Source organism: Cupressus sempervirens, chromosome 10 (assembly GCF_028749045.1).
Source record: "Cupressus sempervirens isolate cs-2001-9-10 chromosome 10, ASM2874904v1, whole genome shotgun sequence".
Lineage (NCBI taxonomy): Eukaryota > Viridiplantae > Streptophyta > Pinopsida > Cupressales > Cupressaceae > Cupressus > Cupressus sempervirens.
This window is the reverse complement of record NC_143127.1, coordinates 11,346,984-11,370,531: the sequence shown is the minus strand read 5'-3', so window position 1 is coordinate 11,370,531 and position 23,548 is coordinate 11,346,984. Positions and strand designations below refer to the sequence as shown.

General features: G+C 37.2%; 1 protein-coding gene across 3 annotated transcripts in view; it reads right to left on the bottom strand.

The window, feature by feature from the left end:
- The window catches only part of EMB976 (Tetratricopeptide repeat (TPR)-like superfamily protein), a 146,848-nt gene extending 125,749 nt beyond the window's left edge, over positions 1-21,099 (bottom strand). Inside the window, exon 1 of one of the 3 annotated variants that reach the window (XM_089803487.1) lies at positions 20,547-21,099. In XM_089803487.1, coding sequence (XP_089659613.1) covers positions 20,547-21,005 — 459 coding nt within the window. In that variant the 5' untranslated portion in view covers positions 21,006-21,099. Of the gene's footprint in view, positions 1-19,173; positions 19,204-20,538 lie in introns of those variants that run through there. The other 2 variants (XM_089803490.1, XM_089803489.1) reach the window with 2 other exon arrangements.
- Between the last annotated feature and the right edge of the window lie 2,449 nt (positions 21,100-23,548).

The window sequence follows — 23,548 nt, the reverse complement described above, 5'->3', positions numbered from 1 at the left end:
AATTCCCTTGTCGTCGCAGGATGGAAAAGCCAGGGTCAAAAGCTAAGTTGTAATCTTTCTCAGTCGTAGTTGAGTTATATTGTTGTTACAAAAAAAAAAAAGCATGCAAGTGATCCTACCATGACGTGTTATTGCTGGATAAATATCCAATATTTTGTGTTGAGTTTAATATTTACAATTCCCAATGCTTGATAGATGGTTCAAATGCCTATGAATAATTGTTCGAGTACCTGAAAAACTAGCCTCATGAATTGCTAAAGTTGAATAGATGGTTCAAATGGTTTCTAAAAAATTAGTGTCAATTGGGCAGGTGAAGAGTCTTTGAAGTATTTCTCCCCGCAGATGATCCTTGTGGCCCTCGCAAATGTCCTTAATCCTTCCGTGGACAGCTTGTTTTAATCTCTGTAGCAATTAAGCTTTGTGTTCCTTTCCTTGTCCACGAGGAGTTGTTTCTCCACGGGCTTTCTTTTCCTCCTCCACGGGCTTTTTTCTCCCCGTGGTGTCCTTCTCCCCGTAGTGTCTTTCTCCCCGCAGATTTTCATCTTTATGTTTTCCGTCGTTCCCATATAAGTCTCCCACAGACTAAACTCAAAGCTTTTCCTTCCGCAGGCGCTTTACCTTTCACGGCACTTTCTTTCTACGAGTTCTTTTCTTCCCGCAGGTTCCTTCCACGGGCACTATAGGTTTTCCACAGTCTGCTGCACTATATTCTCCACGGGCAATTGCTTACCTTCCGCGGATAACTTTTTTACCCACGGCTGTTGATTTCTCACGGATAAAAGACTCCATGTTGGAATTGCTTCCATGGCAGAATCAATGATGTCTGGCACAAGTTGTTGACAACATAACTCTCTTAACACCAGAGGATGTCCGTCGATATCCTTCCGCGGCTTCACAGACTTCAGCGTTTTTCTTCAAATCCTAAGCCGTGAGAGAAGGCACCAAATTCGGATTCCAGCAGCTTCGTGTTCAAGGGCAAGTTTTCTACTATCAAGGCATGCGTATTGCTGTTAGGTTCAAAAGTAAAAGATCCTGTGCTGGTGTAAGGATATCCATCTGCGGTTGCATTGGCCCTCACACATTGAGAGTTTGGAGACAGGATAAAGTTAATGCCTGTGCTGTGTTATTCACGTACTCATTGGAGTAAGGTTGAGAAGGAACTTTAATTATCCGGTGCCTTGCTATTCCGCGACTAAGGGTCCTCAGTCCGGCAGATCTCTTTTGTTCCTCGCACCCTAACCTTTTTCCCTTGGAGTGAAACTCTCTCGTGGCTAGTTTTTTCTCTCCTACAGAAGGAGGACCCATACATTATATAAGGAGGAAGAAGCCATTATTGTATGGAATCGGCAGGCAAACAGAAGCAGAGGAAGAGTCAGTTGAAAGCAAGTATGGAGAAGAATGCAAGGGTTTTGGCCTCTGGAATCCAAGTTGCAAGGCCATCCACTTCCAGCAGCAAGAAACAAAAAGTCAAGGAGGAACTCACTCATCTCACCGTCCAGTTTGAGGGTCTTAATGGCAATGCCGGAAATGGTGGCAGGAAACTCTGAACACAGACCTAGTTAAGCAGATTTTGATACAGGCACAGGTGCATTGGGCCATCCAGCTTCCAGTCTTTTCCATCAGGTTATTTGAATCAATTTTCCGAACTATGATAGAAGCATATAATCAGCACAATGGAACAAGCACATTTTTGTACAAACAACATCGAATGACGGTTTCTTTTAAGCCTAGGGATTTCACGAGGGTTTTTGGCATTCCTAGTCCTCGAGGTAAGAAGGTGGAAATCAAGAATCACAAGCTCTCTCAAGAATGGAAGGAATACTAGATTCGATTAGTGGGCTGCGATCTTACACCCGACGAGACTGAATCGGTAATAAAGGGGTCTAAATACAGAGGACTTCGACGGGATCTTATTCGGGAAGGCCACTGGAGGTGCATTATGGACGTTATCAAGAGCAAGCTGACAAGGGCAACTTGGGCTTCAAATATAGCATTGCCGCAAATAGTATTCATGAATGGCATCATGAACAGCAACGTGTATGATTGGGCTACAGTTCTTGCTGACAAGATGGAGGAGTTCATGACACTCCAACACCGCACATTCTTTATGCCACATCATGCAATTGGCTTGATTCTGGAGGCAATGGTTAATCAGATACCCATGGATGATTTTGAGGCACCACCTCAAGGAAAGTTGGCACAGGGAGAGCCTCCGATATTTTATTGGAGACATCTGGACGCGGGTGGGATAGCAGTGGGACAGAAGAAGGTATTTTGGGGATTGCAGGCAACTCACAGGGACACTGATAGCGGACGGGAGGAGACTTCGGAGAGCAGCGAGGCGGAGTATGAGGAAGAGAGTACTTTCGCAGAGGTTGGCAGCGAACCAGCAGATAGTGAGCCCACATTTTTAACCCCGCCGCAATTGTCAACTTTGGCGCACTTGTCCGCTCCCACGTCACACATTCCTCCTTTTGGTCAGCGTCGTGCACCAGTCATGATGACCTCGCCGGCGGTAGCAGATGTCCCACGGGCAGCGGCAGAGGGTGTCCCACCGACGATAACTGTTGTTACACGGACGACCATTCCAGGTGTTACTTTCTCCACAGCCGTGGTAGATGTTTTTCCAGTTGCACCAGTGGAGCCAGTCTCGCAGAGGGTAGAGTTGCCAGCGCTTGAGCCCCAGGTTCACTTCGACGTGATTGACTGTGATGCGATTGTCACCATTTCGTCTTCCTTGTTAGCAGCCGCCAAACCAATATAGACAGTCCAGTCAGCCCAGTCAGCACAACAAGAGGAGAGCATGGAGCACGCACAGTCAAAGCAATCGGAGGTGATGGATAGAGCTAGTGCTTTCTTGAGACAGCAGTTCTCACTCATCCTTGTCGAGGTTGGTCTATCCATCCAATCCCCCGAGCACCTAGGAGTATCAACTACAGTACCAAAGCCTCAAGAGGTGGGGGTGCCACAAGCCGAGGTTGTGCCGAGAGCAGAGGAGGTTGCACCGGATGCGGGCATGGTCCCCACAGATGAGGAAGAGAATAGTGATGCCAAGTGGACGATGGAGGTTTTGCAAAGGAGGATTATGGGTCGGATGAGGACAAGTGCAGGGACTACCTTAGGGCTATGAAGGTTGCGCTAAAAAAGGGCCACGATGTGGCATTGCAGGCTATGACTCGGCGGAAGGAGTGGCATTTAGTTCGAGCGTACATCAGGGGGATTTGTCCGCAACGGTTCCATTCATGTTTTGAGGAGAGAGGTTGGCCAGCAGTTGAGACACCGGAGGTGTTGGCAAATTGGGCTAGTGAGCCTGAGTTGGGGCCGCGCAACACTCCGCTGGAGAAGCTGGCGCATGAGATTGTGGGACTGTATAAGGAGGTTTATTATGCTCCCAAGTGCGCAAAGGCAGACAAGATTGCAACTAAGAGATCTCTGGCGGTTGAGCGGGAGGCTAGAGAGAAGTTAGCGGCGGATTTGGCCAGTCAACAAGCAGCATGGGCAGCTGAGCGGGCAGCTTTGTTGAGGGATAAGGAAGCGGCTGTGCAGGATAAGGATGCAACAAAACAGGAATTGCAGTTAGCCAAGACGCAGGCTATGGATGCGGCGCTTCTTCTGAAGGAGGCCGTCGAGGTTAATTCACAAATTCAAAAGGATTTGCGGATCCAAGAAGATCAGGTGTATGAGTTGCGTCGCGACTAGCACCCTTCAAGGGCACCATCTTCGCTCTAGTATTTTGTGTCTTGTTGGATGCGAGTTGTCTCCTATTTTGTTAGTCATCCGAATACGACTTTTCTTTTTGGGGGAAATGATGTTGTCGGTAGAGTTTGCATTCTGTAGCCGACTGGGTTATGCCGTCGGAGATTTTGTATTTGGTAGCCGATGGCTAAATTAGAATTGTTTTGTAGCCGACGGACTCCTTTGGGAAGGTTCGACGGAAAGTATTTATACCCCATCTAGGATCATTGTAAATCATCTTATGAAGCATAACGTAATCTCTCTTGGCATATGCGAATGATAAACGAAGTACTGTTGTTGCTGTTCTTGTTCATGGCCTGTGTGCATTAATCATTTAATCTATGCAGTAAACAAGGATTGCCCATAATCCTAGCAGACCAGTACTTCAAAATCAGAGATTGGAGCCATCTTCTGATTCCCAATTCGATGATGATGAGCCCTTCACAGAGATTGGGAGTTGTTATCGACATTACGCTGTGAGGAGTGCTCATCATTTTTCTTTTGACCCACAAGCAGAGGACTTGGTTTCACGTCGATGTGGGTTGGCTCTAGTTTCATACCATCCATTATGGGATGGGTTAGCACCATCTTTTGCAGATGGGATTGACAACTGCTTGCAATGTTTACACACCCCGGACATTTTGGCAGAGGTTGGAGTTGGTGTTAGTGATTCAGGTACCTGTGATTGTTACCATCTCCACAGTGCAGTTGGGTGTGATTATCCGTTTGATGGGAACTCAAGTGTGGACAGAGTTGGTATTTCAATTGCATTGAGTTCCAATGGGTTGTTGCCTTCATCAGCACCTCAAGTCAATTTTCAGATGATTCTGATGTTGATGTCTGTTATTTGGGTGTTCGTGCTACAGAAGTTGCTTGTACACAGCAGGGATGGTACACAGTTCTACCTATGGGATCCAAGTGGATTGTGTGTTCATTTTGAACCGGGATTGCTTGGGGACAAGCAATCTTAAGGAGGGAGGACTGTAATGTCCCCGTTTTTTGCCAATCTATGTGGTTGATAGAGTTAGCTCATCATAGCGACCCTCGTGAGCTAACAGAGCATTTTGGGGGTCTCAATTATGGATTTACTATTTTTAGTAGTTGTTATTCGTAGCAATGCAAGGGGTGGCTCAGCAGATGGTCGTCGCCTACGATTGATCAAGCTAACAATTGCATGAGCTCTTATTTATTTATTATTCATTGAGTTGCATTATTATAATAATGTTTCTATTATTATAATAATGACTTTTAAAGATATTTTTTAAAAAAGCAAGCTGGAAAGTTTCTAGTGTTGACTTTTGTTAAGAAACTTCCACATTTTCTGAAGTGGAGTTTTATGGAAACTTTTACCAACAAAAGCTTTTAAATGGGAGCTCATTTCGAGGAAGGCATGCTTGATTTTATATTTGATTTTTTCTTTGTGGCTTTTTCTTAGGTTCTTAATTGTATGCCCTTGCTGAAGTATAAGGGTTAGATTCTGAGTTTATCTTGCAATTTGCTGCTGAGATAAAGCAAATTGTGATTGCTTCTCTATTGTATCTACTGTTATTGAGAAGTTGATTGAATAAGTGTTAAAAATTGGATTCTGGAGAGCAAATTGAAGGCTGAATTATTAATTTTATGCTTCTACGTCTTGGCTAGGAGTTCAATCTAAATGTTACAGGGTTGTCGTTTTACTATAGGGCAGCAGTTTATCAATTACAGGGTCATGTTCACCTAAGGAGGTTTTGTGTGACATTTCTAAGGGGTCGTGTTACAATTTTCAAGAACTGCATTCAATTTATATGTCTTGCGATATATAAATTCTCAGGGTTAGATTCTAAGTTTATTGTATAAGGGTTAGATTCTGAGTTTATCTTGCAATTTGCTGCTGAGATAAAGCAAATTGTGATTGCTTCTCTATGGTATCTACTGTTATTGAGAAGTTGCTTGAATAAGTGTTAAAGACTGGATTCTGGAGAGTGATCTAAAGGCTGAATTATTAATTTTATGCTTCTACATCCTGGCTAGGAGTTCAATCTAAATGTTACAGGGTTGTCGTTTTACTATAAGGCAGCAGTTTATCAATTACAGGGCCATGTTCACCTAAGGAGGTTTTGTGTGACATTTCTGAGGGGTCGTGTTACAATTTTCAAGAACTGCATTCAATTTATATGTCTTGCGATATATTAAATTCACATTGGACTGCAAATTAAAAGTCAAAGCCACTCTATATTTCCAAGTTTTTGCCATTTTAAATATTATTGTTGCTATTATTTGTTTGAAACATTGTTGGTAATGAATTAAAGCTGGAGCAAATCCTTTGTCTTTTATAATTATATAATTGCACAATTCGTAGGACAGAATTATGAATTAATGTTGACATTCATACAAACTTAAGTATTAAATTGATTTGAAATTGTAATTGCCCAATTGCATTCTCTACTATAATTTTGAAAATCAGATTATCAAATTTCCAACAATAACAGTAAAGATTGCCAAATGTTTGACGAAATGTTTGACTATTGATATTGATGATTGCTAAGGATATAGCCAGCTAGGGCTTTTACATTGTATACGAAATACTATGACATCTGTTTGCATGAACTAGTTGGATGGATAGTACTTTATATTCTCTTATGATGGGCAATGAAATATCAATTGTGATTTGTTGTCTGTAAATATTGAGTTACCGACAGGTTGATGTCGTCAATAATTGTTATGTAGCCGACAGGTCCCCTCGGGAAGGTAATTGTTATGTAGACAATGAACCCTTTCGGGAAGGTTCTTCGGGATGGTATATGTACGACTTTAGATCATGGTTGTAATCATCACCATAAGCACTATGTAATCTTTTTGGCATATGCGAATAATAAAAGGAGTATTGTTCTTGTCTATTGTCTGTGTGCATTAATCTATTTACCACATGCAATAAACATTTGGTGTTGTTGCCCAATGGACCCAGAACACAAACAACAGAATGAAGACTAATGCCGGATCAGCTGAACAAAAATAAGAATAAGCTAAAGGAAAAAGATGAAATACGCACTGCACAAGGGAATTTAATTTTGGCACAATAGGCTGAGCGCAGACGGAGGTTTCAGCAGATTGTTGATGGACACCGAAGCACTGAGGAATTGTTGGAAGAGACTCGACAGCGATTAGATTTGGTGGAAGAAGCAAGGAAGAAATTTATGAACCTGTATACGCCAAGGGGAGAGAATCCAGACAGAAAGGAATTAACTCGCATGGCTCGGAGTGCTTGGAGTGAACTCTTAATCTGCGATACACTTCCGAAAGGAACAACTTCTCTTGAGGAAAACCCTTTTTCACCAAGTAATGCGACTGTTGGAAATAAGATGACTGTCTGAAATAGTGCGGGTGTGCATAACAGCGAGGGTGTTCAGAATAGCGCGGGTACACAACAAGTAGTTCCAACTCGAATAGTAATGGCTAGACCAAAGGAAAAATTGCCAAAGTTTGATGGTGATGGAACGACCGATCCAATCCAACACTATAAGACATGCGAAACAATTTGGACGACAAATGGCACAACTAACACAAATGAATGGGTCCGACAATTTCTACCAACCCTAAGAGGTGTAGCAATTGATTGGTTTGCGATTGGTTTGCCGATGCGGATCCCCAAAAATTAACTAATTGGGCGGGAGTTAAAAAGAAGCTTATCACCGAATTTCAATTGCTGCGCGATGACAATGAGATAGTAGCAGAGATCTACACCACAAAGCAAGGAAAAAATGAAACCGTCCATGTCTATGCCAGAAAGCTAAAAGAATTAATAAATAAAATGGAAAGTAAGCCAGCAGATGAGCTGCAAAAGAGATGGTTTATTGAAGGACTACGCTCGAAGTTAAGAAAGAAAATGAAGATTGTGTCGCCATCATCATACACCGAAGCATACAATCGGGCAATGAACTTAGAAAGTGAGCAGAAAACAAAAAAGAAGAGAAGTAGCTCATCCGACTCAAATGACGCGTCTTTGGAAGAAGATAGCAGTGATGACAAAAAGGGTAGCAAGAAGGTCCGAGCTCCCCAGAAGGATATGCTCCAAATAATGAAGAAATTTAAGAATGTGCAGAAAGAGACGACAGGAAACGAGCTATGGTGCACAGAATGTAAGACAGAAGGTCACACAAAGGGATCATGTTCGAAAACCAATTCTGTGAGATCTGCCAAATTATGGGACATTCCTTAAAAGAATGCACCTTCAATATGAAAACAAGAGGGCCTCAACAAGTGCTCCTAACACAAGAGGTTTCCGCGTTAGGAGCGAGCAGAAACACCAGCAATGACGGTGCCACTTCGGGTGGGTACAGAAATAGTAGAAGAGGGCAAAACAACAATACAACAACAATACCAACAATAACAATGGGAGTCGCAGCCGAATTCAATATGATGCGAACGACCAACCGATGGTTCAATGCCGAGCATGCAATCTATGGGGCCACTTTGCACGAAACTGTACATCAAAGAATACACCAATGTTGTTATGCAGATGGTGCGGTCCTGGAGATCATGAAGATGCCAAGTGCTTGAAATCAGGAATCAATTTGATCACCATCGAGACAGACGAAGAGGAGGTTCTGGCAATCACACAAAAACAAGCAAAACTGTATCACGACCCGACGGAAGAAAAGAACAGATTGGAAGAAGCGCAAGCGAAAATTGGGAAAGCAATGCAGGTAAAGAAATCACAATTGAAGGACATTACCAGTACCTCAAGAAAGAACTGCGCAGAACAAAACATCATATGACAAATATTACAAACTAAAATACCAGTCAAGTTAAATGATCTAATCCTCACAATGCCTCAACTATGGACAGCACTTGCAAACATAGCCCCGACTGCTAAACTATCAGAAGAACATGGAAGGGAAAAGGAAAACGGAGCAAGTGCAGTGGACCCAATGCTGTTAGCCCTCACATCCGGACGGTATCCAACGGTTGTAGAAATGGGTATATTAGGAACAGTCCTTTCAAACACAATTGTCGACGAAGGTTCAAAGGTAAACGTCCTACCAAAAGATACTTGGAAGAAGTTGGGATAGCCGATGTTGTGGCCACCTACATTCCAGTTGCTCACGGCAGACCAGCATGAGATCAAACCATTGGGAATCCTGATGGCACAACCAGTGACTATTGGAACACAGTCGTTCCTACTCAAATTCGTCGTCATCCCGCTAAAGAGGAGAGGATATGACACCATTTTAGGTCGGGGATGGCTTGTACAAGCAAGGGTTAAGGCATGACTGAAAGAAGAATACAATATCAATGTAAAGCAGGGGATGACGATTCACTATTGATTTACACAAAAATGGTGGGCGAAGAAACCGTATCAACTGATTCCGAAGATTAAGATGAAGGAAAGCAGGGATTGGAACCCAATGAGGAAGGAGTCCTACGGTTGGAAGGTGGATCGACAGACGATGATTTGGATTTGGTGAGCGGCCTTTTCCACTGGTAGATGGAGGATTACGAGCTCTTTCTGAGCTGTAATATGTTAAGGGTCGACGAAGGTGAGAAAGAACAGGGAAATGAATGTTCGAAGGAATATAGAGAAGTGGAAGAAGGAAACGCGGTTACAACAAAAGCTGAAGGGAAGAACATACAGTATGAACCCAAAAAAAGGAGAGATTCTACCGTACAATACACAATAAACAGACCGTGCAGAAAGAAAATGTTACATCAAACCATGGATATAGTAGGAAGGTGCTGGTAGCAGGGAAAACACATCATAAAATCTGCACAGGAAACAAAGAGGAAGGGTTTAATAAAATCTTTAGCAGTACGGAGTAAAAATTCTAAAATCAAGAATACAGTTATTGATGGCAAGGAGTGGCAGCCGACAAAATTTATGGTACCAAGTTTCGGGAACAAACTGGGCAATATGGAAAACCTAAGCGAGAGATCATGTAACTTAAATAAACTTGATGAGCGACAATTGCAGGCACAATAGGCCACGGAGGTGACACAGAACAGGCGCAAAGTGTGGCATGATAAACCCCTGAAATTGAACAAGTTCCAACCAGGACAGCTAGTGTTGAAGGATGACGGAAGGAACGAAATTAAACCGATGAAGTTTCAAGTCAAATAGGTCAGGCCATACCAAATCCGAGAAGTGGGTTATAACGGAGCAATAAAGCTATGGACACTAGACAGACAAGAAATTTCAGAAACGATGAATGGTTGCAAGTTAGAAATATATCATGCGCGAACTGTTTCGTCGTTGAAAAATATTGAGCAGTAAAATTCAGCGAATTTTTTTTTTTTAAATTGAAAAAAAATGGTTATTAGAGTCACCGTATGTCAGCCGCCTGATGACCACCATACAGTGTTTTATAGTGTCTTCACTGTATGGCAAAAATAAGGGGAGAGGAGTGTTTAATAGAGGACACCGTACAAAAAAAATATGAAGCAAGAGGATATTGCTCCCACTATACGAACGACATTCCACATTATACAGGCACCAATGACCAGACCGTACGGACACCAGATCTCTTATACATAGCGTGGGAAACATAAGCAGGAGGCAAGTCGACAGGGATCCCTACCATATAGACTTTCTGTTGCCCCTCCGTATGGTAATTCTTCAAGCGAATCCTTTTAAAGCATCATACAGCCCTCTTGCGTAGTAATGGTTCCATACGGCTTCTTTTTGCATTGGAGATATTAGTTTTGCCTTCTTCCAAGCTATTATAAAGACCGTACAGAGCAACGAAATGTGTAAGCTATGAAAGCCGTACGGCATTAGAGAGTTGGAGTAGGGTCTGTACGAAGGACAAAACAAAAGAAGCTGTACGCAAGGGAATTCTAATAGGAAGGATAACTCAATACGATGTAGAAGGGGAAGTTGCTAAGTATTTTTCCGTACTACATCCTCAGTGTCACCGTACAAGCTTGTGCAGGCAAAGGTCGATTTTGGCTGGGTATTTTGCAAACATCTTCTATACGACCAAAGAGGAGGGAGTAGGTACCCACAAGTATTATCTGTGTGGCCTCTGCAAATAATACCATCACAGATCAGCAAAAGGATGCAGACAGAAGAGAAGGCAGAAAGAAGCAATCAGAAGAGAAGCCAAAAGAAAAAAAACGACAAATCAAAAATGTTCAAAATGAATAACGCATGATGCCCAAGGGAAGGGAAAGACATAAACAGGTAGTAAAACATAAGCGGTTGTCAAAAAGAATTAGGGATCAGAAGAAAATCGCAATAATAGTGTGTTCCATGCAGTTTTGTGTGGCTTTGAGAGTGCTAATTTGGTCTTGGCGCTTGGGGTGCCGCCCTAGGACCCCGTGGGGGCACTGCCCCTCGACCCCGCTGGGGGCATTGCCCCCTAGACCCCCAATCGGTTCAGTTATCAGTTGTGGGAAGTGTGACTAGTTGATGAGACTTGGAGCTGCTGCAGGCATAGTATGCCAGAGGTGGAAAGATCAATGGAGCAAGCCTTTCAAGAGGGGCGATACGCTTTGAGGCACTTGGAGTAGGTGTTGAACGTGAAGCTATCTTGGTGGATGCATAGAGAGCTCGGGAGGAGCTGATCATCCAATTGAAGACAGTGCAGCGACACTTGGCTCAAGGTACCCAGGAGTTGAAAGCAGAGAGAGCAGCACAGGTGGCTATCAAGGTCAGCTTAATTAAGGAGACAGTATTGTGTTAGCAGAGGCTACAGATGCAACGTGGGTTGGAGACCAGTTTGGTGCAGGCATAGGATGAATGTGAAAGTGGTGTGACAGAAACAGATCTATCTTGTTGTAGTTAGTCAATTAATGTATTCCGTTTTGTTAATCTGTCTTGGATATTTTGTAATTGTTGTCCGGAGACAACTTTTTCTTTTGGGGGGGATGATGTCATCTGTAAATATAGAGTAGCCGACAGGTTGATGTCGTTAGTAATTGTTATGTAACCGATGGGCCCCTTCAAGAAGGTAATTGTTATATAGCCGACGGACCCCTTCTAGAAGGTTCTTCAAGATGGTATATGTACAACTTTGGATCATAGTTGTGATCATCATCATAAGCATTACGCAATCTCTTTGGCATATGCGAATAATAAAAGGAGTACTACTATTCTTGTCTATTGTCTGTGTGCATTAATCTATTTACTCCATGCGGTAAACATGATTATCTTGAATAGTGTTATTATTGTATACATGGTCATTGTTCATTCAAAACTCATCTCTCATTAACGATATTTATATTTGTCATCTTCCTACATTTGCAGCTGGCTCTGATACCATGTTGAGTAACATGGATCATTTTCTGCAAATGTACTAACCCTGCCATTGTTATTGGTGTGTTTCAAATGCAAATCCCAATCTCTTGTAAATATGAGTAGGAGACATGAAGAGACATGTCTCTATGATTAATCATTCTTAGTTAATATATTAACAATATAAATCACAATATAACATATGTATTATATATAGTATATATGTATTAAATAATATAATATAATATAATATATATGTAATATAATATATTTAAAATATTATATATATGTTGTATGATTATAATATTATATATAATATATTATATCAACATTGTATGTTAAGATTAAATCAATCTGACTATAGCTATAATCTTAACAAATAGTTGATTGTAATTTTCATGCCATGGAATATCCATCCTATTCTAGACTATAAATGAAGTCTAGAGTGGTGACAGAGGAGCCTTTCTTTTGTGGAATGAACACAGTGAATGCAAACCCTAGATCTCTTTCATTTCTTTGATGACCACAAATAGGGTCTTTGGATCATCTGAAGGCACAATGGGCTCCCTTCAGGTGTTCAAGTGAAAGACCATTTTTAAAATCTGTTATTGACGAGTATAGAGTTAACGAAGTTCAAGTAGCATATAACGCATAAAGCTGTTTATTTATAGGTTTCTAAAAAGGGAAGAGTTAGATCAAAATCAGAAGAGTTTCAGTTTATTGTTCGATGGCCATATTTTTATAATATTTCTCCTTAGGTGTTGTGATGAAAATAAAAATTGTAATTTTATCCTATAATCTAGAGGCTCCATGGATTAATATAGAAAATAAAACACATTTGAACCAAGTTCGTGAAGTTTATTAGTGCCTGAAAGTCGATAGAAAACTACCAATTATAAAAAATTTATAATTGCACATTATCAATAGTCGTGCTATCTAGTGACTCACTTGATTGATAGCCAGAGAGGAGGGCCATGAATAATACAGCCATAATACAGCCATAAAAGTTTAACAATCACTATTTTCCTCTAACAGATACACCAATTCTACAAATAGTAAGAATGTCGTCATATAATTTTTTAATTCATACCAATTTGGAAACAAAATTGTACCATGAAATCTGCAATGCATGCTTTATATATATGATTCTCAAAAAGGGATTCTACAAATAAGAACTAGAAAGAAAAATCAAGCACCAGCATAAATTAATTTTGTAATTCTCAAAAACAAAACAATCCATGGGATAAAGAATAGAATTGTCTAGACATCCACAAGTGATAATTGCAGAAAAAAAAAAACAAGCAGTTACTAAAGAAAACAAGCTGAGAAAAATAGAGAATATGTTCACAGAGTAATTTCTCCCAACTACCCACCGTGCACAGCCCACACATTATCATTCATCACTTGTCAATAGCAGACAGTCCGCCATTCCAGCCGCTTAACTTCCAACCTCCCTAGCCACCCATATTAAATACAATGCAATAATAAAATATATTTTAATATAAGTAATAAATGTATTTGGTGTTCAAGAAATATCTGAGACCTCTATAAATAGAGGCTTTATGTAATGAATTAAGCAAGGCAGCAAGGCACTAAAATCAGTTTCTTGTGTTTATTTATCTTTCTTTGTTTGCCTTCAAATTGGTATTAGAGCCTAAAGAGTTGAGTCTAGAAAGGAAAAAAATTTGTAGGTATTTAAAACTGTTGTAACAGTTAAATGGAGCCTAATATTTTATTGATTGCCGCTCAAATAAGTTTTTAAAGCTGGAGACTAGTGGCTGCAAAGATTTAGACAAGATAAAGATGTCAGTTTAATGTTTGAGAGAAGGTATGAGCTGATTTAAAAATCTTAAGTCAAATGAGCAAGATATTTGTTAAAAAGGGGAAAATAAGTATTCTATTGTTGTTTGTTTAAGCTTTACATCTGTAGCTTAGACTTGTTTGGTATTTTTGCTTTGTAAAGCAAAATTTAAAAGTGTAAACTGCAATTGTAACTGTGAGCATTATTATGGCATCAAGAAGTATAGCTCAACCACAAATTCCAATATTTTCTAGTAAAAATTATGAGTTTTGGGCTATAAAAATGAAAACATCATTTTATTCTCAAGGCATATGGGATCTTATTGAAAAGGGTTTTAATAAACCACAAGATGAGTCTAGTTTATCACAAGATGAAAAAGATAAATTATACGATAATAGGAAAAAGGATGTTAAAGCACTGTTTCTAATTCAACAATCTTTAGATGAATCAATTTTTCCTAAGGTTTCTATAGCTAAAAAATCTAAGATTGCATGGGATATTTTAGAAACAGCATATCAAGAGACATCAAAAGTTACGATTGCTAAAAATTGCAAACTTTAAGGCGTGATTTTGAAAATTTGTGTATGAAGGATTCAAACTCAGAGGGTCAATTTCTAAATCAAGTAATGAATGTGGTTAATCAGATTAGATCATATGGTGATGATTTGACAGATCAAAAGGTTGTTGAAAAGATACTTCATAGTTTGCCTACAAAATGTGATGCCATTGTTGTTGTCATTGAAGAATCTAAGGATTTAACAACACTTTCTATTGATGAGTTAATGGGGTCACTTCTATCTCATGAATCTAGAATGAATAGAAATAATAGTTCTTTGGAGAATGCTTTTAGATCACAAATATCTTTTGGCAAAGGAAGAGGAAGATCAAACTACAAAGGAAGAGGTAGAAGCATAGATGGATGTGTAAGTCCAAATCAAGAAGAAAGGAAAAATCAATCCATCCAGAGTTGAAACAAAGAACGTGGGAGAAGTCCACTCCAACATCCATCATCAAGGTTTGATAAATCTCAAATTCAATGTCATTATTGTAAAAAATTTGGTCATTTTGCAAGTGAATGGAGAAAGAAACATAGTTCTTCATTGGGGAATGCTTTTAGATCACAAATATCTTTTGGTCGAGGAAGAGGAAGATCAAACTATAGAGGAAGAGGAAGAGGTAGAAGCATAGATGCCCGTGTAAGTCCAAATCAAGAAGAAAGGAAAAATCAATCCATCCAGAGTTGCAACAGAGGACGTGGGAGAAGTTTATTCCAACATCTATCATCAAAGTTTGATAAATCTCGAATTCAATGTCATTATTGTAAGAGATTTGGTCATTTTGCAAGTGAATGTAGAAAGAAACAAGAAGATTGAAAATAATGGTGCTAATTACTCAGATGTATCTAATAACAATTTTGGAAGTTTATTCATAACTTGCTCAAGAAAGTTCTATGGATATATGGTTCCTAGATAGTGGATGTAGTGATAATATGACTGGAAATAAAGATTTGTTTGCTAGTTTGGATGATTCTATAAAATCTGAAATAAAGTTGGGAAATGATAGTAAAGTCTCTGTAATGGAAAAAGGTGTTATAAGTGTCTTGACCAAAAAAGGAGGAAAAAAATATATTCCCAATGTGTAATTTGTGCCTGGATTAAAATACAATCTCATGAGTGTTGATCAATTGATGCAAAAAGGTTAGAAAGTTTCCTTTGATAATGATGTTTGTACAATATTAGATAGAAATCCTAGTGGCAGGTTAATTGTAAGGGTGAATATGACACAAAACCGAATGTTCCCGCTTCAGATTCATTGCATTCAAGGAGCAGAAGAAGTCAATTTCAAGACAGTATTCTTAGATCAGTCATGGCTATGGCATTTGAGGTATGGTCATCTTCATTTTGATGATTTGAGCTTGTTACAGAAGAAAAATATAGTGAAAGGGTTACCTCAAATAGTGCAACCCTCAAGTTCATGTGAAAGTTGTATTTTGGCAAAGCAACATAGAGAAAGATTTTCAGTAGGAGGTTCATATAGAGCAAGAGCACCATGGAATTAGTTCACACTGATATATGTGGACCTCAACAAACTCCATCATTAGGAGGAAGTATATATTTCTTAACATTTATTGATAATTTTAGCAGGAAGACTTGGATATACCTACTCAAACAGAAGAGTGAAGCTTTTGAAAAATTCAAGGAGTTCAAAACTTTAGTTGAAAAACAAAGTGGTCTCTACATCAAGTTATTACGATCTAATAGAGGTGGTGAATTTAGATCTAATGAGTTTCTAGAATTTTGCAGATGTCATGGAATTAAGAAGCAGTTTGCCACAACAAAATGGTGTAGCAGAGAGGAAGAACAGAACCATAGTGGAAATGGCAAGGAGTATGTTGAAGGCCAAAAATCTATCCAATGAGTTTTGGGTAGAAGCAGTAGCATGTACTGTATACATCTTGAACAGGAGTTCTACAAAGAGTGTTAAGAACAAAATTCCGCAGGAGGCATGGAATGGTAAGAAACAAAATGTATCCCATTTTAAAGTTTTTGGATGTGTTGCTTATTCATTGGTGCCATCTGAATTAAGAAGGATATTAGATGATAGAAGTGAAAAATGTATCTTTATTGGTTACAATGAAGAATCAAAAGCTTATAGATTGTATAATGTTGTTTCAAAGAAATTGATCATCAGCACGGATGCTGAATTTGATGAAGAAGATTCATGGGATGGAAATGATAACAAAAATGTCACAAGAGGAGCACCAATATTTCAAAGTGAAGATGAATCAAAGGAAGAAGGTACTCAAACACCACATTGTACTCCACCAAGAAACTTTGTGCTAGGAGCGTCACCTCCAGATTCAAAAGTAATTGATGGATCATATTCTACATTCTCAAAATCAAGGTACAAAGGTAAGAAAACAATAAGCTTAAAAGAGATATACGATCAAGAAGAAGAGAATGTAGACATATGCTCAAATTTTGCTTTATTTCCTTGTGATCCATTATATTTTGAAGAAGCAATTAAACAGATAAATAGATCAAGGCAATGAATGAAGAAATTGACTCTATTGAAAGAAATAAAACATGGGAATTAATGGATTTACCTAAAGGAGAAGAATGTATAGGAGTCAAATGGATCTACAAAATTAAATTTGATGCAAAAGGTGAAATTGTTAAGCATAAGGCAAGGCTAGTTGCTAAAGGTTTTTCACAGCAATATGGGGTCGATTATAATGAAACATTTTCTCCTATTGCTAGACTTGACACAGTTCGAACTATTTTAGCAATAGCTACACAAAATAATTGGAAAGTTTATCAAATGGATGTAAAATCAGCCTTTTTGAATGGTTTTCTTTATGAAGAAGTTTATGATAAACAACCACCTGGTTATGAAGTTTGTGGGCATGAAGACAAAGTATATAAATTAAACAAGGCTCTTTATAGTTGGAACAAGCACCTAGAGCTTGGTATAAGAGAATTGATTCATACATGATAAGTAATCAATTCAATAGAAGTAATAGTGTGCCCACATTGTATGTTAAGACTAATAAGGAAGGTCAGATTTTGATTGTGTGCTTGTATGTTGATGACTTAATATTCACTAGAAATCTATCAATAGACATGTTCAAGTTAGAAATGATGAAAGAATTTGAAATGACAGATTTGGGGTTGATTAGATACTTCTTAAGCATTGAAGTTATTCAATATGACAAAGGTCTTCATTTGTCAATCCAAGTATATAAATGATGTTTTGAAGAGATTTAAAATGATAAATTGCAATCCAATGTCAACTCCAATTGCAACAGGAACAAAACTTAGCAAGGAAGAGAAGGGCTCAAATGTTGATCCAATTATATTCAAAAGACTTGTTGGAAGTTTAATGTATATGACAACGACAAGGCCAGATATCATGTATGGTGTAAGTTTGATCTCAAGGTTCATGGAGTCACCACAAAATTCTCACTAGCAAGATGAAAAAAGGATACTGAGATATGTTGCAAGAACAATAGGATATGAAAAAATTTAATCCAAAGCTAATAATTTTGGTTTGATTGGTTACACTGACAGTGATTTTACAAGTAGAATTGATGATAGGAAGAGCAATTCCGGATATATCTTTCACCTTGAATCAGGAGCTATGTCATGGGCATCAAAGAAGCACCCTATAGTGACGATCTCATCAGCTGAAGCAGAATATGTAGCTGCCACTTCTACAGCATGTCAAGTAGTATGGATGCGTCGAATTCTCTTAGATCTGCAATATAATCAAGAGGACCCAACACCAATCCTTTGTGATAACAAATCAGCAATTGCTTTATCCAAGAATCATGTATTTCATAAAAGGAGCAAACATATCGATACAAAGTACCACTTCATCAGAGAATTGGTCAACAATGGAGAAATCTACCTTGAGTTCTGCAAATCTGAAGATCAACTGGCGAAAATTTTCACTAAGGCATATAAAAAAGTAACTTTGAATGTCTACAAGAAAAAATGGGTATTACTGATGCAAAATATGATAATGGTAGACATTAAGGGGGAGTGTTGGCAGAGTAATTTCTCCCAACTACCCCACCGTCCACAGATCATCGTTCATCAGTGTCAATACCAGACAGTCCAACGTTCCAGCCACTTGACTTCCAGCCTCCCTAGCCACCCATATTAAATACAATGCAATAATAAAATATTTTAATATAAGTAATAAATGTATTTGGTGTTCAAGAAATATCTCAAACCACTATAAATAGAGACTTTATGTAATGAATTAAGCAAGGCAGCAAGGCAATAAAATCATTTTCTTGTGTTTATTTATCTTTCTTTGTTTGCCTTCAAAATAGGGGAAAACATCAGCCAGAACAAGGAAACTTTTATATTATTTCCCACGAGTGAGTAAAATAGATTGATGGGACACAAAGGAAATTAGAACATTACAACCAAGTGGCTCTAAATCATAATGCAAGGACAGTACCCAATTATAACAAAGAAAAATAGTGGAAATAGAGGACAATCTCGCAAACAAGAATAGACCATGATATTGAAACTTTAACGATACAAAATCTGAATTTATATATTCACAGTAAAGTGTAAAATTTGCCACACAATGGAGACACACAGATATAAATAAAAAGGGCAATAGTAAATGTGAGTACTCTCAGTTTCTGCAAAGACATAACTGTGTATAAGAGTGGCTCCTAACATGACAAAGGCTGGATTTTTCCAAAGAAAAAAAAATGGAAAATTGGAGTTTTTCTAAGTAGTATTATATAGGAAAGTAATTGTAGATGGAGCTTCTTAAAGCTTACAAGAAATCTTCACATGCTTAACTATAGAAATGCAGCTTGATTTACTATAATATTTGGCAGATAAATTCCAAGCCATAGTTAATAGAAGAGCAACAGAAAAGGCTGCAGAAAAGAACAGACCACCTGGTGACAACCCATGTATAGAATGGTACGGCGAGAATGACCTGAACAACCGGACAGGCCGTAGCGTTGGAGCGGGAAGCTTCAGTCTAGGTCCGTGGATCATAACATGTCGAAGTGTAGAACAGACGGTGCATTACCTCTGCTTTCCGGTTCCAAGTCCTATGATGTGTATTGCACCGCTGCTACAGAAGGAAGAGAAGAATTCTAGATTACCAGGAGAACTTTCTGGAAGCCACGGAAAAAGTAACCATGTTTCAATGTGATGACATTAATAATAATTAAAATGACATTGGATGCATTAATTGCACCATCAATGCCAGCATTCTGTATTATCAATGTCATTCCGTATTATCAATGCCAACATGCGGTAATATTTCTTGGAATTTAACTTCAAAAACTCAATTTTCTCATTGCTATTTTTCACAGGAGCTAATAAGATTTTAGATAGATAGACTTTTTCTATTTTAATAAATAAGTAGGAGATAATTTCCACAGCAAGTCAAATTGTGATATTGCTATCAGGATTTAACTGTGTGATATTGAGTCAAACTCATTGACCCATGTTTCATGAGTAGTGATTCAACATGAATCCATCTCTCATGAGAATAAATGGAACACTTAGCACTCATTGGATCTAGGTGATGCTCACACTTTATAAGATATTATAGACTTACAAAAAAATCAATATATGATTGATCAGACTATTTATTCTGTCACTTAATGAATCCAATAGTTATCTGCCGTAGACAAGAAATAATATGTATATATTCTTATATGTTTATCTGACTGAAACTACCAAAAATTAACAAATTTTACTACCTAATTACCAATATGTTAGGTAAAGGAAAAACAATCCTATCCTGAATTCCCACGGGGTGTGGGACGTGTCATACACTAATTTATTGCATCACGAGTTGATCACCTACAAAACCATCTAACTTTGAATTATATACAAAATCCAGGGTGCCATGTAGGAGAGGCTATGGTTGAATAATTCAAATTGACAAATAGTTGATTTTCCAAATGCCCCACAACTGCACTCTTCTCCACGTAATTTATGAGTTTCTTTGTTACTTTTCTTTTCTTTTGGGCCGCCGGCCTTTGATTGATTTGAAGGACCTCTGAAACATCAGCACTCAGAAGTGATTTTTTCTTTAATTTATTTATTGTATCTTGAATTTTTTAAGTTGTCCTTCATTAAAAGCAAATTAGAAAATTTTCCCGGCTACAGTCACGCACACAGGGCATTATACGCTGGAAATATGATCGCTGATTTTGATTTGTAAATAAACATAAGGATGTGAATTTATACTTTAAAATATGGGGCAATTTTCCATAAGTTTGAGGGAAAAAAGGAACCCTTACATATGTACCTGAAGTTTCATCCAGGAAAAAAACTCAGAGGCTTCCCTCCACCCTTTTTGCTCCTTCAAAACGACGCACATTTCTTTGAAAGAAAGCCGGCCAATGAAGCGAGAAAGGACGTGACGAATATTGTAAGAGCCCGCAGGTTTTGAGCTCAACTGGCGCACAATTCCTATGGCCTCCACTACGTGCTTCTGATATTTCTGCTTGCGCCGCTCTTCTGCTAAAAACACCTCCATTTTATCCGAGGGTGTCCGTTTTTTGGGACCTTTGCTACCATGATGCTTCCGGATAAATTTTTTCTTTGGCCCGTCGCTTAGCTTCCAGTCCTCCGATAGTTCACACCTCGTCAATCGGGGTTTTTTCCTTTTCTTCTTCCTGTTATTGTAATTAACGGCTAAGAGTAGGTTGTCAGGAAGAGCTTTAGAGAACGAGGTAGGTTTTAACATTGACGTTGCCATGGCCATTTTCGGCTCTACAGTGCGAGTTCTTCTGCTTCTGCTTCTCTAAGCTTCTCTTCTCCAATTGTATTTTATCCATACAACACCCTGCAATTTAAAAATGTGGTCCGCTATACGTTGCCTACATTTTATACAAGAGTCGCAATGCGTCATAGTTCCTCGTTACATATAATGGTTGTATGGTTGTAGAGGTAGATGAGTGAGAATCTAAATTAACATTATGAATGCATTGATTTTTGCTTAGAAATGCACTTCTATATAATAGAATTGCTCATATTTTGTTGTTAAATTCTCGTCTTAAAAATGCACTTGTGATTTGATAGGATGGCTCATATTTTGTTGTTAAGTTTTCGTGCTATATTATTATATCTTTGAGCATTTAAGCCCAAGAATAAGAGGCCAAAGTTCCCAATATGACACTAAGTACTTAATATCATACTATGATCAATACATATGCTTTAGACAAATTTGCACCTTCTAAGTTGACAACTTAAATTATGTCCAATGAGAAAAGATATCCATACCAATATTTGAATTATAGAACTTGAAGAAGTGATGAAGCATTTGGAGTATCATATTATATGTTTAAGCATACTGTGCATGCTACTAGACAACCATAAGTAGTTGGAATAACTCCCCCAACTATGTATTATTTTCATCTTGATTATCAAATGGAACTCACACTATTTTTAATTATTAGCACTGGACAAAAACTAGGATAAAGATATAGATAGGGATAAATAATAGTATACAACAGTAACAACATAAACATATATGCAGAGGAAAAAAAGATAGATAATATAAAGGAGGAAGAGGAAGAGAGAAAATAGTAAGATACCAATATAAGTTGTGTGTGAGAGAGAGAATTAAATATAATTATTTTTCTAAATAAAACAAATAGTCAAAATAAAATCATGGTTATAATAAAGAATTAAAATATATTATATTTTAATTAATAAAACTAAGAATTTAATTTTTATATTAAAACTCACATTTTTATAAGAAAAAATGAAATGTATTGAAATATAAAAATATTTTATAAGTAAAACTAATTGTTTAATTTTACACAATTAGAGAAGGTTTACTATTTAATGTTTTGTATTTCCAAATTTTTAATAAAATTAAGTAATTTTTAATTATGAAATAATATCTATATAATTTAATATGTACATTTATAAATAATAAATAGACGTAATACATATAAATTTGATGTTGATGAATACATATGATATAATAAATAAGAAATAAAATATTACTATTTAATTTTAATACATAGTTTATAAAAACCTAATAATAATTTAGATATCTTTTAGAATTGAATTATTTATATTTTGTGGTTATTTCTTTAGTATGTTTTTTGATATAAAATATAATTATTAATTTAATATTAAAATATATATTTAAGTTTTAAATGTATTTAAACTAAATGATAAATTGTTTAAATAAAGTATATTAATAATAAAAAATACTATAATTTAAAAATTGTAACACTTATCAATTATACATATTACAAACACTATTATAAAATATCATTAAAAAACAATATTGTTTAATTTATTTTTATAAAAGTAAAATAATAATAATAATTTAACCACTTTTATTAAAAAAGCTAAGTTTTAAACAAATTAGAAATTCAAATACAAAGATATAACATATTGAAATTATGTTAAAAAGACATATTTATTAGTTATATATATATAGAAGCATAATTTGAGCTTATGCATTACATGAAGTTTTAGGAACAAGTTATATCAAATAGTCAAAAATAAACATCAATGTAAAATTAATAATAAATATATTTAAAATAAGAAATTAAAAATATTTAATAGATTGTGATAATTAATATTGATTAGACATGTTGTGTGAGGTGGAAGATAAAATGATTTGAAAAAATAAAATCTTATCAACTTGTCACAAATGTGAAAAAGAAGAAGTTATAATTAATACATTCATTAATGCAAGATGAAGTTGTTAGAAAATATTTGTATTTTTTGTTGAAAAAAATTAATTTTCTCCCCCACCAAAAATAGTATGGACCAATAGAATGGATGCAAAATATGATTTATAAAATACTGAAAAATTAGAAAAAGATATAAACATTTGAAATCTCATATAATCTTTTAAATTCTTAGATTTGATTGGTTAGTGTTAATGTCATATTTGGATTGACATGAATGCATAAGTATTCCTGCCTTGGTAGAAACTAATAAATTGTTTACGTTCGTGCTTATTGAGATACGTACCATTCGCAGGCGAAGACATCAACAATGTGCCATTGCCCTAGCCTTTAGGGCATGTTTGGCTGCAAGAATAGGAATAGGGAAATAGGAATAGCTATTCTGGAATACTTATTCGAGAATAGAAAATGGGGCTACGTATTCCTATTCTCTGTTTAGTTCAGCCAGAATTTGATAGGGAATTCACGAACCCAAAAATTTATGTTTTCTAAAATAAATAAAAGTGGAATAGGAATACATATTCCAATTCCACCTATTTGGGTGGAATTGCAAAACTTCATTTTTGGGCCAAAATTAGAATACGTATTCCTA